At 47.0% G+C, this 16,415-nt stretch overlaps 1 protein-coding gene across 4 annotated transcripts in view; it reads left to right on the forward strand.

Annotated features, from left to right (window-relative positions):
* The window catches only part of SH3PXD2B (SH3 and PX domains 2B), a 123,720-nt gene that overhangs the window by 46,264 nt on the left and 61,041 nt on the right, over positions 1–16,415 (forward strand). For all 4 annotated transcript variants that reach the window (XM_014597550.3, XM_014597551.3, XM_014597552.3 and 1 more), the window contains exon 3: positions 9,160–9,235. In XM_014597550.3, coding sequence (XP_014453036.1) covers positions 9,160–9,235 — 76 coding nt within the window. The remainder of the gene's footprint in view (positions 1–9,159; positions 9,236–16,415) is intronic.

Raw genomic sequence — 16,415 nt, forward strand, 5'->3', positions numbered from 1 at the left:
CCACCCCTATAGCGTCCCCTCATAGTGCTGCCACCACTGCCCACCCCCAAGTGCAGCCCTGGCCCAATCCTCCTCCCCCTCCCCCCACCCCAACTTAGCTTTGGCTCCAGCCTGCAGCTGCCACCCACCCTGCCTGTGCCCCATGCATATCTGGGGGCACATGCCCCCCTGTGCCCACCCAGGGTGCGCACAGCAGTGGGAGCTGCACCCCCCCCCCCCACATGCCCCCTGAACAAGCCATGATTCCATCCCATGCCCGTCCCAACTGGGCAGAGCCTGCCCCAGCCCCACTCCCTCCCTCACCATGGGGGACCTTGATCTGCACAGCCCACCCCTTCCACCACAACAGACTTACCAGCTGCATGCAGCTCTCTAAGCTGCTGGGCTGTGCTTCTCACTGCCTGCATGTGCCGCATGCATGCACAGGCATTTATTGGTCAAATTATCAGCCACATCAGGTTGATACAATCAATTTTCTTTATATTGGTGCTGATCTGATATCAGATCGGTGTATCGGTGCACCTCTACTTTTAATGGGACTGGGGAAAGACTATCAATTGAATCTGAGCCATCTCCAGCGTACCTGCTTGACAGACACCTGGGAGGTGACTGATCATGAGATTAAAAACTCCCTTGACCTGCAGAAACATGTTTGCAAAGTCAGCACTTCCATCTGTGATGAGCACTGCTGTCAATTCCTAGGTAGCCTTTTAAGGTTGCATTCCCCTTCCCACTGGATTCTGTTACAACAGGGACATCTTAGCAAGCTTCACAATGGAACCGGGCTGCCAATTGAAAACCTCATCTTCTCATAAGAAGTATGAACTTGACCAATGCTCAGGACTCCCAAATTCTAGTGATTTAACTGAGGTGACATGAAGTAAACTTCCCAAGCAGGGTTGCTTCTCAAGACTTAAATTGCCTTATTTGAGTCTAGTCACAACTGAACATGAACATGCTGAGCATCACACATTTCCAGGGGACTTCCCAGAAAGGAGAAGTGAAAAGTAAGAAGGGATGAGTATTCTGTCTGGAAGGTCCCAAGCTAGAAGGAAATGTAGCAGGTTGGAACACAGAGGAGAGCGATCATGGGAAAGTAAGGCTGGAAGGGACCTCAAAAGGCAGGATCATCCCTGACTAAGCCATCCCAGCCAAATGTCTGTCCAACCTGTTCTTTAAAATTTCCAGGGATGGAGACTTCACAACTTCTCCAGGTAGCCCATCTCAATGCCTGATCATCCTCATAGTCAGAAAGTTACTCCTAATCTCCAGCCTAAATTTCCCCTGCTGTGGTTTGAGGCTGTGGCTCCTAGACCTGTCCCCTACAGCCACAAAGAAAAGCCAATTTCCATCCTCTTTATAATCACCCTTCAGGTATTTGAAGATTGTTATTAAATCCCCCCTCCCCTCTCAGTCTTCTCTTCTCCAGTGCAAATAACCCTGGCTTTTTCAGCCTTTCTTCATAAGTCACGTTACCCAAGTCTATTAAATCATTTCCAATCTGTCCACATCCTTCTTGTAGTACTGTATATTATCCCATGGAAGGCCTCACCAGTGTTGAATAGAGTAGAAAAATCACTTTCCTTGATTTGCAAGCGACACTTCTGTTAATACAACCCAGCATGCCATCAGGCTTTTTTGCCAAAGAACACACTCTTGGCTCATATTGAACTTATGGTTAAAGTGAGGCTTGTATTGCCCATCCTTGTACAAGTGGGGAACGCTCAAGGTTTTTGGGGCAGCCAAGGAGACTGTTCTTCCTTAGCTAGTCTTCGACATATTGTAAGATCTGAAACCAATATGAACTATTTCTGATCAATGGGATTGCTGCTGTCTACTTACCCCTACCCCCCAACCCCCAGTTACCCAGTGTTTATATGCTCCAGGTATCTAAGAGAATCTAAGCCTGAGCAGTGAATTTCAGGACTGGGGATAAGAACAGGTTTGGCTTAAGTCCATCTCTTCACCACTGAGATGCTTCTTGCTCCCTCTTCCCCTTGGAGGGCAGCCTGATATGTGCACAAAGGGGTTCCTGTGCCTCCATTGCACCCAACTGTAAAGCCTTTTGTTGAGTTTTTGACTGGTGTCAAAAGTTGACCACTCTAAGTATGGATAATTAATGAGCCTCTGGAACAGGCATGTATTGCATCAGCTGCTACAAAGGGCCACTGCTTGGGCCTCTGTTGTGTTAGACCAATAGAGAAGGAATGTCATTTATTCTCAACTTCAGTCTCCTGGCACAAATTAATTTGCTGATGGAAAATACCCCACAGCCCTCCCCTCCACCTCCTGTGACCATGGCTCACGGACCGACTCTGATGGCTGGCCTTGGCGCTGTGCCTGTGCATAGTAGGATGTTTTGTCCCTTGGGAGATGGAAGATTCCCTTTCATAGCCCTGAGGAGGGTCAAGACCAGGGCTGATGATTAGATCTGTCTCTCCTCCACAGCCACATGTAGCATTCTCCCAACATTTCTGAACTGGCACAGGAGAAACTGGGACTGGGGTAAAGATCTCCCTCTTGGCCAAGAGTAACAGTCTAGGCACTGATGTCCAGCAAATTGACCGCGAGACATTGGCTTCCAAGCCCAAGACACATGAATGATGGTGGGAGTGCTTGTCCCTAGGCCAACAGGTATGTGGGGCAAAGATTTTTGTTCTCCCATCACCTATAAAACCACCCGGTCAGTGCTCAAAAGTGGTGCTCTGTGAGTGGCTCTGATAGAGACTGGCCTGGCAAGGTGATCAGACCACGCCACACTGAGGTCCAGGCCACACTGGAAGGATTTGCTGTTCACTCTGAATAATTCTCTCCCAGCTTTGGAGGGTGAATGCATTGGCTGTCTCTACTTTTAGAGGAGGTGAGGTTTTCTCCTCGTTTTCACCTGCCCTCCCCATAAAGGTCAGAATGGCAAGCTTTGCCACTTTCATGAAATATTTGCAATATTTTCACTGTACTCAAAAGTGAGGGTGCAATGTTTTATAGGTCCCACATAATACAGTGACAAAATACAGATGCTTGATATTGCACCTGCTTTAATTTAAAAAAAATCTACTGGCAAATGCTACTAAATAATAGCAATGTAAATCACTTTTAGTGTTTCTCTTTCCCTTGCTCTTTCTTTTTGGGTTGGCTGAGCACATTGCTGAGAGGGAGGTCATCTCCTGGCTTCCTTGCCCTGTCCTGGGGTTGGGATGGATGGCTGCATTCAGAAAGGGTCTTGGCATGCATCTGTCTGCCTCCTGTCAGGTTCTGCTCCTGCTCCCCTGCATCTTGGATGGCTGGGCATTCACCTGCTCCAGGAATGTGATGTTACTACTTTCTTTGCATAACTTGGATAGAAATGTGTGCTGCTAATAGTCTTGCAAGAGTCTTCCCAGGTTGAAACTGTTCAGTCCAAAATCCCTTCCCTACTAAGGAAAATCTGCTTTTCCATTGAGGACTTGGAGGAAGGTGCTTCATGGTCAGCCTTGCCTTCTGGCTTCTTGGGACTAAGGATGTGTCAGGTTTGGGAGTGTCTCTTCTAATACGCTTTACTTGTGGGCTTTCACAGGTGAGAGCAATCTGCACCCTATCCCTGGTTCCTTTTCAGGCTAGGGTGTGCTATCTCTAGAATTATTACTCTTGGCCTGGAACAATAGAGCTTAGCCCTAGGTACTCGGAGTGAAACCCAGAGTCATAATGCAGCACTAGGCAATACTTGGGCCAAATAAATTTAAGGAGTAAACTTCAAAAGGTGCCCTTCTTACCAACCAAATGGATTCTTCCTGGAGTATAATGGCAGCTGTCATCTGTGCAGTTTATTCCTCCCATCCCTGCTGAATCCTCCTCCTTGCTGCAGAGCCAGAGCATTTTGTGTCATAAGGGAAGGTCTGTCAGCCTATGACTGAGACTTTGGATCTCTGCAACCATGCACTCTCGTATCTGCTAACACAAACCACCTGCCGTGGTTAGAGCCGGCTCTGGGATTGTTTTCCTTGGAAGGAGTTGTTAGCTTTTCTTCAGCCACAGGCTTATGTCTTATAAACTGCTGAATTGGTATTTGCCTCTGCCTTCCCCCAAATTGTGTGATGTGGCAGCTGGACTGGATGCGACTCCATGTGACCTTCCCTCCTGACTTTCTCCCATCCCTGCACTTCCATTCTTTAATGTTTTTGGGGCCTTGCCCCTCCTTTCAGGGCGTTTGTGCTTTTCCATTTCTGTGCAGCAGACATGTTGGTGCTTATCAGTCTTGGAGACTTGCACCATAACACAGGCCAGCAAACTACCAGCTTCTTCTCCTCACCCCAGCTCTGGAGTAGCAGGTGATATTGTGGTTTAGAGACGCTCTGCCACTTTTTGGCTGTACAACTCTTCCAGTACTAGTCTGCAATGATCATATGCTCTTGCTTTTTCCACAGCAGTATCTGCTCAGGACAGCATCTGTGATCTCTAGAGATCATTTAGGGACTTGGAGGTAGCTACCAGACTGTGATCTGATGATATCCACAGCAGAAAATCCTGCCCCCTCCCATGCAACAGGGGAAGCTGCAATGCAAAACTGTGGTCCCTAGTTGTGTCGTGTCTTGGATCTCAGGATAAGAAGACAAGAGGACACTGGAAGCTTACCCAGGATGGGTGAGAGAGAGAGTTCAGTTGCACAAAGACAGTATTCCTGGCTCTGGTACTGTTGGTGTCTCTCTCAGTTTTAGGAGCAATAAGCTCTCTTGAAGAAAGGTGAAAGGAAAAACCTTTGAGTCAATTATTGTGTTACTTAACTGTATTCATGTGCGCTGTATTGGTGACTTGATTTGTACTGTGTATCCTGAGTCAGTCATAAACTCAATAGCCTTTGCCAACAGGAATAATAAAATTAGACTCGTTTAGTTTCTTTCTGGATAGATGGTGACAAGAGGAGTCTGTAATGTTGGCTAGTGGTGATGTTGTATAATCCTTTATTTTCCTGAAACTAAGAAACCAACAGGAGAGTGTTACATGCCCAATAACTTCACTGAAATGGTACTTGCAGTAACAGCCTTGTGGTCACTCTGTACTGCGGAAACGATTCCACTCTCCGCCATGCTCATTTTGTGGCTTCTGGTAACGTCAGAGCAATCTCCGGTTATTGCTGAGTCTAGATTCACTTTCTATGTCACGAACTCACTTAAAATCAAATCCTAAAATCATATTTCTTCCCACTTTAACACATTCCTGTGTTTGAGATGACCGGCCATCTTTTAAAGGGAGCATTTAAGCACTGTTTTTTAAATGGTTCAGTTTTGGATTCATCTTAATTTTTTATTCCTAAAACTGCCTCTCCCTGCTTTTCTTTTTCTTTCTTGTCCTTGCTTAAACTAGTGTGTGTGTGTGTGTGTGTGTGTGTGTGTGTGTGTGTGTGGCCACCTCTACCCATTACAAATATTGCACAATTAACTGGTTAATTGCAAAATTACCTAAAGACCAGCTACACATGCAAAGTAGCTATCCCATGATATAGCTGGTTGGAGCTTCTTAAAGTTAGGCCTTGAAAATGTGTACTAGCTTTATAGCTGGGTGCTACTGAGCTTTAATTTGCACACGTAGTGGGGTCTCTTCTTTGGCTGGAAGCCCCATCAGCTGACAGGGCTCCCAGCCACAGGGGTGCCCTATGTCCAGCATGAAACCCCTGAGTCCTGGGGCTGGCATGATCCCCCCTAGTCCCCCGTGGGGCTTTCGGTCCCAGCTGCACTGCACACCCAGCTGGGACCAAGAGTCCTGCACCTGTCTGGGCTCCTCAGTGAGGGGGCTCTTGGTCAAATGCAGCCCATCAGAGCCTGTCAGTTGTGGGGACTTTTGGTCCTGGCTACATGTGGCCCCCACACCTGGGAACCTGCTTCTTGCCAGTGGAGGTGTTGGCTACAAATGTCCAACTCAGGATCCTTAAAATTCTGGTTTATTAGGCGGATTGAAACACTGTAATGAAGTCAAATCATAAAACTTGGGGCTGGTCCGCACGCGCGCACACAGTAACGAACTGCAAGAGTCGGGTATACCTATCCCACAGGCGCTGGAGTCTGCCGTCGATGGCCAGTTGAGGCTTCTTTCAGCATGGTGTTATCCTCCAGAAGGGGGTCGCCGGCTGGTCCTTCTGGCTGGACAGGTCAGGTGCTGGTCAAGTTGGAGATCAAGAGGGTGTCGCTGAGGGTCACTTTTCACTGCTTTTTATCTGTCCTTGGCAGACTTTGGTGACTCCCCAGTTTTCAGGTTTGCCCAATCCAGGGGTCGTTGACCCTCGTGGGCCTTCCCCCTTGGTGGCTACTGGATGGCATCTGTCAGCCTCAGGGGTCATCCACATGTACGTGCAGGTTTGGAAGTTCGTTGATAAATTTTAAATAGGGTTCTGGGAGCGGTCGATCTGGAGATATTCAGCCCCAAAATTGGTCCCCGGCATTGATTAACTCAGACCAGGGCTTCTAGCCCTTGAACAGTGAAGTTTAGAGAATTCCCGGTTGCTACATTGTCTCCTATTGATTTCTTCCCTTGGTTGATCTGCGGCTTCCCTAGGTGTTAATTGCTGCCTGCTACTGTGTTACACATTCAATCACTGATTCACTCGCTCTTTCAGGGGCCCGCCTGATACAGGAAAGCGGCAGTTTGATTCCTGCCCTTGTTAACATTGTTACAATGTATAACTTACTTCTGAAACTAAACACATTTAATTAAAAGGTGAGGAGTAGAAAATATAAGCTACAAGAGTAATGCACACAAACAGATAAGAATACCAAAATACAAGGGGGATACAAAATGCACATGTACAAACTTTAAAACACAATTCCTTGTCTTAAAGTGAAAGAAAGGGGAAGGAAGAAAAGGTAGAAGAGGAAAAACATATCCAAGGAAGGGAGAGCAACCACAGGCAAGAGGAAAAGGGGGCTTTCTGCTACAGAGGAGGAGCTCAAGGCTAAGCTCCCCCTACACCGGCAATAAGGCACGATTGGATCTAATGTGCAATCCTACAGTTGTGCCTCCTGCCATGTATAAGAGGCATGGTAGGAGACACCATTGTGTCTATTAAGTATTAGATCCAGTTGTGCCTTTACCTGCACATGGAGAGAGAGTGTGTTTTTGTTTTTTCCTCATAGAGCTTGAAAAAAGCACCACTGCATTTTGTTGTTTGTCTTCCTCTTTTGAGTTTTGTCTGTCTTGGGTAGTGCCTGCTCAGGTTAGCAAAAGTGCTTATGAATTGCTGCTCTAGCAAACCCAGCAGGGTAAACCAACTATTGTAAAATGAAACCAAGTCCCATGAAATTAGGCATAGGCCCTTCTGTTGGCCCAAAGGGTGAAGTGGTAGCACTCTTAATGTCTTGCTATTGCTTCAGAAATAGTGAGTAGGAGCTTTACTCCAGTATCCTACCAAAGGCTGCTTCCCACCCCTGCGACCCAATGGACTGGATTGGGCTGGGATGGCAAAGGCAGCTGGCTGTGTTGCTAGCTACAACACTCTCCTGTGTGCCATGAGCTACAGGAACTGCTGTCCTTTAAGCATATGAGCTCAGATGGCGATCAAGGCTTGTGATTAGACTTTTGATTATTGTTTTTCCTGTAGGGGCTACACAAACATAATGTTGAGTGGTGCAGAAAACAGACTGAGAAATCTCTGTGTCTTAGCTAATTATGTCCCCGCCCCCCCCCCCCTTCCCCCCAAACCTTCCTATAATTTGAGACCTTGGAATCTTAGATCAATCTTGACAGTCATGTGTGGTAGGCACTGTTCCTCCGCTTTGGGCACTTAGGTGCAGAGGAGCCTGATCCATAAAAGGAGCTTAAGATCAGTACTCAACGCTGAACTCTTAAGTGCTGTATTATACAATGAAATCCACAGCCCCAAATTGTGTGCTTAGGGCACTTTTTTATAGAGCATGGGGAGAGTTGAACCACATCCACTTAGAAAGCTTACTATGCCAGGTAGTGATATGCACCAACAGTTCTTCATGGGCTGCCTCATTCAACTGAAACCAGTGCAGCCATTACCGTGCAATGTTATGGGCATGCTGGTTAGCTTGGGAGGTTGTCTAAGCCTAATTGGCTTGCTTGGAAAGCACCATGGAGACATGGCTCCACTACTTCCAGTTTAGGAGGCAATTTTTACAGAGCACACTGGCATGTATCAGGACACTTCGACCTCGCACAATAAGTTTGCTTTATATATGTGACCTTCAGCACTGAAGAATGGGATCCATAGTCTCCGTGACTCTTCCCGGTCTTTTAAGGAAGCAGGAGTCTGCCATGAGAAACCAAGTCCTCCCACTCCCACCATCTTCAGTGAGATTTAGGGGTGTTTTTCATGCTATTATGAAAAGGAGCATCCTGCTTAGGGTGCAGCATGTTTGCATCTTGACATTCCCCCTCCATTACAGCATCCTTCGATTGAGCTGGAATTTTAAGTTCACTGTCCTCCTCTGCCTTGTTGTCATGATCAGTGCCCTCTCTGATTAGAGTAATCCCATAGTGATTCACACAGAAGTTAATATTCACAAGGGACCTTTCTGAGTAATTCAGATTCCAATATGGGTATTTGCAATTGAGTGTTTGTTTGTAGGTTACTGAAGTCCTTTAGGATAAAGGCTGTTGGTTATAGCAATGCAAATGAAGCTTGATGCCCTCATTAAGCTGAATTCAAATGGTGAACGAGCAACCTAAATTGGGAGCAGTGAATTGGATTTATGAAATGGTCTTTCCCAGCTGTCTAGTTCAGGGGTGGGCAACCTGTGGCATATGTGCCACAAGTGGCATGGGCAGCCTCTGCATGTGTCATGCAGCAGATCAGGGAGGAGGCAGGCAGCACAGCAGCAGATCGAACTGGGAGCATAAAGCAGAGCAGCAGGGGAAGGCGACCAGAGTGGTACCCAGGGAGGGTATGAGGCTAATTTGTGACATGCCTGCCAAAAAGGTTGGTCCCCAGTCCATCTTAACATTGGTGTTTTATGGAATCCTTTGGATTGGCAGCCAAGCACTCGAGGGTTCCTCTTCTCTCTTGTTGCAAGCGCCCCCCTTGCCATGTAATGAAGTTGTTTGCAAGTGTCCAAAGCTAGCTTCTATTGACATGGAGACCTGACTTCCATCCAGTCTTTCCTCATTGAGGAATTGTCTTGTTGTCTTTAATAAATATATTTAATCTCCTATCTTGTGTTCCCTTTTTAGATGCAAATGCTGGACAAATTCCCGATGGAAGGAGGGCAGAAGGATCCCAAACAGAGGATCATCCCCTTTCTGCCAGGTAGGAGTCTATTGGACTTGGAAGACAAATGCTGATCATGGCATAACAGTATCAGAAGTTACCAGTCTAGGCATGCACAAATCCCTGCCACACGTGCACACATACATACACGGTGTATGAGCCCTTCCCATTAAAATGTACACACAGTATTTTCAGTAGCATCCACACAGAGCATTTAAACTCAGGGTGACAGATGCGGCCAACAATCAGCGGTTATAGCCCCAGCTTCCTGCAGTATTGAGTCATTGGTTGTTGCCCATCCTGAACGCTAAGTCATAGCCTCTGTCTCTAGAAAACACCTAGATTTTTACTTCAGACAAGCAAGCGTACTCGTATCATCTCTGCTATCCCTATAATGGATGAGTGGATTCCAACATAGCTACAGCCAGTTTAGCCCAGGCCTAGCTAGGGTGGAGGATTCCCAGGGACTGATCTTTGTTTTTCCTCGGGTGTAATTCCAGTTCAAGTCTGAAGAGAATAGCAAACTAATGAGAAACATTGGATCAAAACTAATCAACAGCTGTGACTTTCTCCTAGGCCTTTGTTTCCAGTTGGGTTACCTAAAATGCTCTATGTGTTCACTGTGCAGCTAAGCAAATGAGCATTCATTTGCCCCAGGCAACATATTACCCATTTTGAACATTGTGGTTTGTGGCTACCCCATTCCTGCTTGAAAATATAAATGCCTTCTGAGATGAGAATGCCCTGATAGAAGGGACTCGGAGTATTTCACACACCCACTGCTAAAGGATTTTGGCCACACAAAATCTTTTCCAATAGCATAAAGAAAAGGGGTATATTTAGAAATGTGGTGGTACTGTAACCACTTCCAGTAAATGTGGCAGATGTACTAAGTGTGGCCCGTTGTGCTGTGTTCTGCATTCTGGCTCATCTGGAAACACAAAGGTACTTAGTGGCATCTTCTTTCCTCCGAGTGGCATGAAGAATCCACTTTCTTCCCCTCTGGGCCAGGGTACTTTTGTCAGTAAGACGCTGTCTGGGTTTCCCGTGGAGGTATTTCTGGTTTGACTTCTTGCTGATTGTAGCATCAGCAAAAAACAGAGCAAGCCTGACATTAATGTAGAGGAAAAGCCATTGCTGTGCAGCTTTCCTGCCAGCTCAAAGCAGGGAACAAAAAAAAGGTAGAAGCCAAATTGGCAGAAGGCACGACTTGGAAAAATAGGAATTACAGTTTGGCCACTCTGTGCTTGTGAAGAATCCCTATTCGTTCCCACCAAAACACTGCTATTTTTGGAAGGCAGCCGCTCAGCTCCAGAAGGGCTGTCTTGAGCTCTGCGTTTCTCTGCCTCGCCAGTTGATTTCATTTCTGCTCATTTGAATTTCAGTACTTTCCCTTAGTTAAATGACTTGCCACTGGGATTTTGATTGTAAATTGGAGCCCTGGGGAGGTGAAACCTAGGCCTCATGCCCTAAGGGTGGAGTGGAGGAGAGGGAACCAAAGGGCAGCAACCAGCACATTTCTCCATAATATGTGGGGTGCGCATGAATTGGCTGATTGACTACTTAGAAATGATGCTGGCAGATCCCCATCCTATGCATTGTTCCCCTTTGCAGGAGGTTAAAAGACAGTCTCCAGAAATGGTCAGAAAGTCTGGAAAACTGCCTGTCAAAAAAAAGTTGTTCCCTAGTCACAAGAGCTCTTATTATTAGTTCTGTATCCCCATCATTCCTCAAAGCTGATGGGCCTTGCAATATGTCCAAAAGGTGTAAAAATCCAGATGGAGTGGGGGATGCAGATTTCAGAGTCAAGGGCCTGAGCTGCAGTTTCTGGATTTGGATTCTGGACACTTCCCAGACCCAGGGGTGCTTGGATTCAGGCTGTCAGTTTGAGGCCCTACTCTGCTGTGAAGGGACCCTCATGGTAGTAGCTGGAGAATGGGCTAGGTCAGTGGACCTCAAGCTTTTAGAGTGGCAGGCTGGGTGCTTATGACCCAGCTGTACTGTGGGTCCCCACTTCTCTCTGGTAGGGGAGTGGAAGGAGGGAGTGACTATCTATGTCAGGGGTAGAGGAAGAGAACTAACCTCCAGCTGCAAAGGGAATCAGCAGCAGGGGCAGGGCAGGAAAGGGGATGCATGCTAATCCAGGCTTTTTACTATTGATCCCTTATGCTATGGGTCATATCCATTCACTTCAGGGACCAGATCTGACCCACGGGCCATAGGTTGAGCACCACTGAACTGGATAGTTCCAGAGGGTCACAAGACTAATGTGAGTTTTTAGGATCAGGATTATAATACATTTAAGAACCAAGTCATGGTCACAAGTGCTTTCAGAATACCTGGAAGAAGCATATTTTTTGGATGCTGTACTCTCTTCCTCTTTCCATAGCCTTGGATTGGTAGCTAAAACAGGGGAGGAGGAAAGTAGTAGTCTAGAGGTGGGCCTTGATTCTGGTTCTGCTTTGAGCTGCATATTTTGGTCCTGGGTTTATTTTTATCTTTACCGCCTTCCTGCATGGTCATGTGCAGTTCATACTGTCCGAGACTTACCTTGACATTTTACTTCTGGATGAGCCTGAAACGGCTCTAAGAGTAATACGGAGGAGAGTTGTTAACATCCTTGGCTATGTCTCTTCCTACTTTTGTACATTAGCACAGAACAATGGGTGGTTTTGGTGCAAACTTCTTATTTGAGACTATGTTCCAGGACTGGGCAGGAGCCAGCTTGCTAGACATATTGAGCTTACATCTGACTAGCTGTGTGGGTCTTCTTCAGAATCGCTTCTAAATCAGGATCACTCGCTTGAGAAGTCGCTGTGACGCATTGTGAGGTCTGTGCCTTCTCTTCTCCTTTTGCCAGGTTTGGCACGTGAAGAAAGAACACAGCGGCTTTCTTATGAGCTGGCTTCTGATGCTGGTCACCAGGTAGGATGGCTCATTGGCAGGGTCTCATCCTGAGAGGACCCAGCTTGGCTGTAGAAAAGCCTTTGCAGTGATGGGTAATATTATGGTGTAGGGTTCAGGAATTATGCTGTATTCTTTCTGGCTCAGGACTTCGCCTCCTCAGCTTGGGATGGCAACAGATGTTGTTTTTACTTATTGTAAAACTGCAGATTTGTGCTGTTTCCATCAAGATGCATCATTGGGTCAAAGGCAAGGCAAACCCAGTGTCTGTCCCTCTGCCAAAAACTTGCAACTTGTGGATCCAGTATATGGAGAGTTGTAGGCTTGCTGGGCTTTTTACTTGGTTCAGCCTTTATGGCTTCTGTAGCTTGCTCCCCCTACCCTGCCTTCTGAGAAACATTTTAGCATCTGAATTTCATTACCAAGTGGAGATTTGGCTGCAGTGGTCTGATCTGAAATATGCTGCTTTCTGGGAAGCCTTCTGTGGTAACGTTAGACATTGTGGCCTCTGAAGTCCTGAAAAATATCTCCCGCTTTCCTATACATCCTGCTGCCTTTAGCATTCTTAACAAACCCCTAATTCTTTTGAACTTGGGGTCACATCAGGAACCAAAAAGATCCCATCTGGGATTGTCTGTCGCAATATTTTCCTGGAGGGGCAAGTGGTCCTAATTATTATCACTTATTTTACGGCATCTAACCCAAAGGAATTTTGTTCGTTCTCTGTGTGTGAATGTAACTTTATTTTCCTCGTTGGATTTGACTTTTTCTTGGAAAGCGGTAGAGGAGACTCTGGACTGTCAGACCTAACCTGGGTCTCAGGCCTTTCCAGAGAATACCCCTGCAGTGGAAATGATCCTCCTCACCAGCCCAGCAAAACGAATGGGACAGCAACAGAGCTCTCAAGAGGAAGGTATTAGAGCAACAGGGATAGGGAGGGAAGTCTTTGGAGAAGAAATTCCTGTCTTTTGTCCCACTGTACTTAAATGTAACATCTCCTGGGTGCTATAATGATAAAAGATCTGTCAAATATGACCTGCCTCAAGTCTGATATCATTCAGGTACTGTGGCTGATCTGGGATCTTTCTTTGCTGCTGTGGAGTTGGATTCCTTGTTTTGGTCTTGAGCCAGTCTATATTGGCTTCATGCACTCAGCAAGTTGGAGGGTGCCCTCCACTTCACTCCCTGACACCCCCCAGAATCAGCTCCCCAGATGTTGTCATTATGACATACTCCCTTCCTCCAGCTACAAAAGGCTAACACTGGCTTACAGAATGCAAAGAGTGAGGGTAGTGCTTCCCAAACTTTTCCTTAGCATGACCTCTCACTCCCATCCCACAGCCTCCCACCCCTGTGACCCCATCCACTGATGTCGAGACCCCATTTGGGGTCATGACCCACAGTTTGAGGGCGGCTGAGTTAGGGGTTTGAGGTATGGTAGTGCTGCTAGCCTCCCACTGAGGAGCATGGTCTCCCAGGAACACTTGTGGGTAGTGGTTACACATCAATTCTGTGCTGTGCAGGGTGCACACACAGACCCAGGAGTTAATACATGATGGGTTATACATTCACTGGCTGGGGGATGATGAGATGGAGACCCCAGGAAAGAATGAACTAAGAAAATAAATGAGCTCAGTTGGGCCAGTTGTGCAAAGGACATGCCAGATCTTTCAGGAAACAGCTTTTATAAGGAAAGTGGAGCCTTCCAAGCTTCATACGGCTCAAATGGCCCAGTGCCTATTGCAGCCAGTCTGCTTCTCTGGAAATGTGAACCTCTGCAAGGAGGGGTTGCCTGAGGCAGAGCTAGCTTTGGCTGTAAAATTGCTTTTCAGGAAGATCAAGCTACAGACAACAGCAAACTCCAAAGGAAGAAGAGGATTTAATGGGAAAGATTTAAAAAGCAGAGCGTAGTCCCCCTTTCTACCTCCTTCCCACCCACCTAGTCTGATCCAGCTTTATGATGATCCTTGCACTTCGTTAGCGCAAAGGATAAAAATCTCCAAAACTGCTCCCCACAAAAGCCCCTGGGAGTTACATCAGTGAATACCATCTTCCCCCTTTTCCTAGACATGCCCAAGTGATTTTTCTCAGGCTGCAGAGTATCCATGAGAGAGTTTGTGATGAAATGGACTTCCTAGTTCCCAGTCCTGTGCTTGGGTCACTAGTCTCACTGCTCTTTTGGGCCTCTCAGACCTAGCTTTCACTGGCTTAAGGGTATTCCCATAAGCATGTTGTTTCTTTATTGTGCACAGAGTTGCAGGGAGGGTGCTGTTGGGGCTGTTTTGTTGTAAAATTTCTCTCCACGCAGATCTGTTTCTGATCTTTAATACCAATTGCTCAGTCCTCTTGACAGAGATGAGTAGGTCATTCCTTCCTGCTCTGCATCCTCCCCACTTGAGCTCTGGAGCGGTCTCTTTTCCTGCAGCGTGGAAGGAAGCGCTGCTGTTGCTGCTCTGGAGTGGCAGAGGCAGTGTGCCGCAGTAAACCCCTCTTCAGTCTTCAGGAAGTGCTGGGGTTTGCCTCTAAGCTGGCTTTCCTGCACTGAAGTGAAATGCTGTTTGCACTTCGTCATCAGGCCAACCTGACATGCATTTTAATGTCTCACCATCTTGGTACAGGCCAATTTGCGGGGACCCTCTTCCTCAAGTGCTATAGATGGTTGGTATTAAGTGTTAGTCCCCTTTCCTCCTGAGGCTTTATTTTTCCCAATCTGTCCTTCTGGTTGAGGTTCACAGTGCAGAACTCCCTTGTCTTAGAGGGCCTATTTAAGGCACTGTACTTTTTTCTCAGCCTTTACAGGTTTGCGAAGCAAGTAATCGAGGCTGTAACTTCCTCCAGGATGGGGCACTAGTGTGAAAGTGAAGCTGGCCTATTCTGAGCCTCTCTGAGATCCTGAGAGTGCTCTTATCTCATTAGGTCCCAGGGCCCACACATATAGCATTGCATGGGTATGGTACTGTAGGAACCGACTGTTCACCAGAGCGTCCCAAGGGACAACAAGGTCAAACATCACAAACTCCTTCAAGACCATTTCAGGCTGGACATAAGGAAAAATTTCTTTACTGTCCGAGCCCCTAGGGCCTGGAACAGACTGTCTCCAGAGGTGGTGCAAGCACCTACTCTGGACTCCTTTTAAGAGACATTTGGATGTTTATCTTGCTGGGATCCTGTGACCCCAGCTGACTTCCTGCCCCTGGGGCAGGGGGCTGAACTCGATCTTCCAAGGTCCCTTCCAGCCCTAATGTCTATGAAATCTATGAACTAGAAGTGTAGAGAGCCCTTTCCCTTGACTGTGGTGCTAGGACATACCCTCTGTTCAGAAATTTGCCAACCAGCTATTAAACCCAGGGCTCTGACAGAGGCTAAAGGAAATGCAAGCTCTTCCACGTGCCTACCCATCCCAGCATGGAGCACGGAACAAACTTCCTCTTCTTGAGGCTGTCTCTGTGCACAGTTTTAAAGTGAATCTGGAGCTTGTGCAGAGAAAATCTGGATGTGATTTGAAAGGTGCAGAGAAATGAATTATTTCCGAGGAAGGATGGAGTCCTTTGGGGTAAAGCGAGAGGCACAGACATTTTTCCAGTCCTGAAATATCTGGCTTCTTTAGTGGCTGTGATCCTAAATTAATTGCATAGTTGATTCCTCTCCCTCTCCACCTCGCTCGGGATCCAATAACAGCTTTTGTCTTTAGAGGAGCCTCGGCCATTCCCGGATTGATATGCTTCTGTAACTCTCTATACTCTTACCCTCTCCTCCCCAGTTCTGGTTTAGGCTGAGAACTCCGGGGCAGGGGCTATTTGCTTTGCATAAATCAGTGGATCAAAAAAGATTAAGGCACTTTGAAAGGCATTGCCTCAGTAGCTGCAACCCAAAGGCTAGTGAAAATGGGGATGGCGGTTCAAATGTTGTAGCTTTCCAGGGTAAAACATATCTGAACAACCTGGGTACTGATCTTCATTGATGAAGGTGCTTTGGCAGTGTCGGTGCCAGGGAAATTGATATCAGTGGCTCCCTAGCAGGGCCTTCTCCTGTGGCTGCAACTCCTGAAGCTGTAGAGTAGATGTGGTGCACATCCTGCAGTAGAAGTAAATAAGGTGCCTTCTTTTTGTTCTTGTTGCATGCACAGATCTCAGCATCCTGAGAATGCAGCATTGCTGTTTGTATTATTGTAACACCTGTGAGCCGTGGACTCCTGTGTGCTGGGCACTGTCTAAACACAGGAGAAAAAGACCATCTCTGTCCCAAAGAGCTTATTTCAGCTGGGACGCAGGAGGCGGGGGAAATGAGACAGCATGGGTCAGCAGGCTAGACAGTG

The sequence above is a fragment of the Alligator mississippiensis genome, chromosome 9, assembly GCF_030867095.1.
Source record: "Alligator mississippiensis isolate rAllMis1 chromosome 9, rAllMis1, whole genome shotgun sequence".
NCBI lineage: Eukaryota > Metazoa > Chordata > Crocodylia > Alligatoridae > Alligator > Alligator mississippiensis.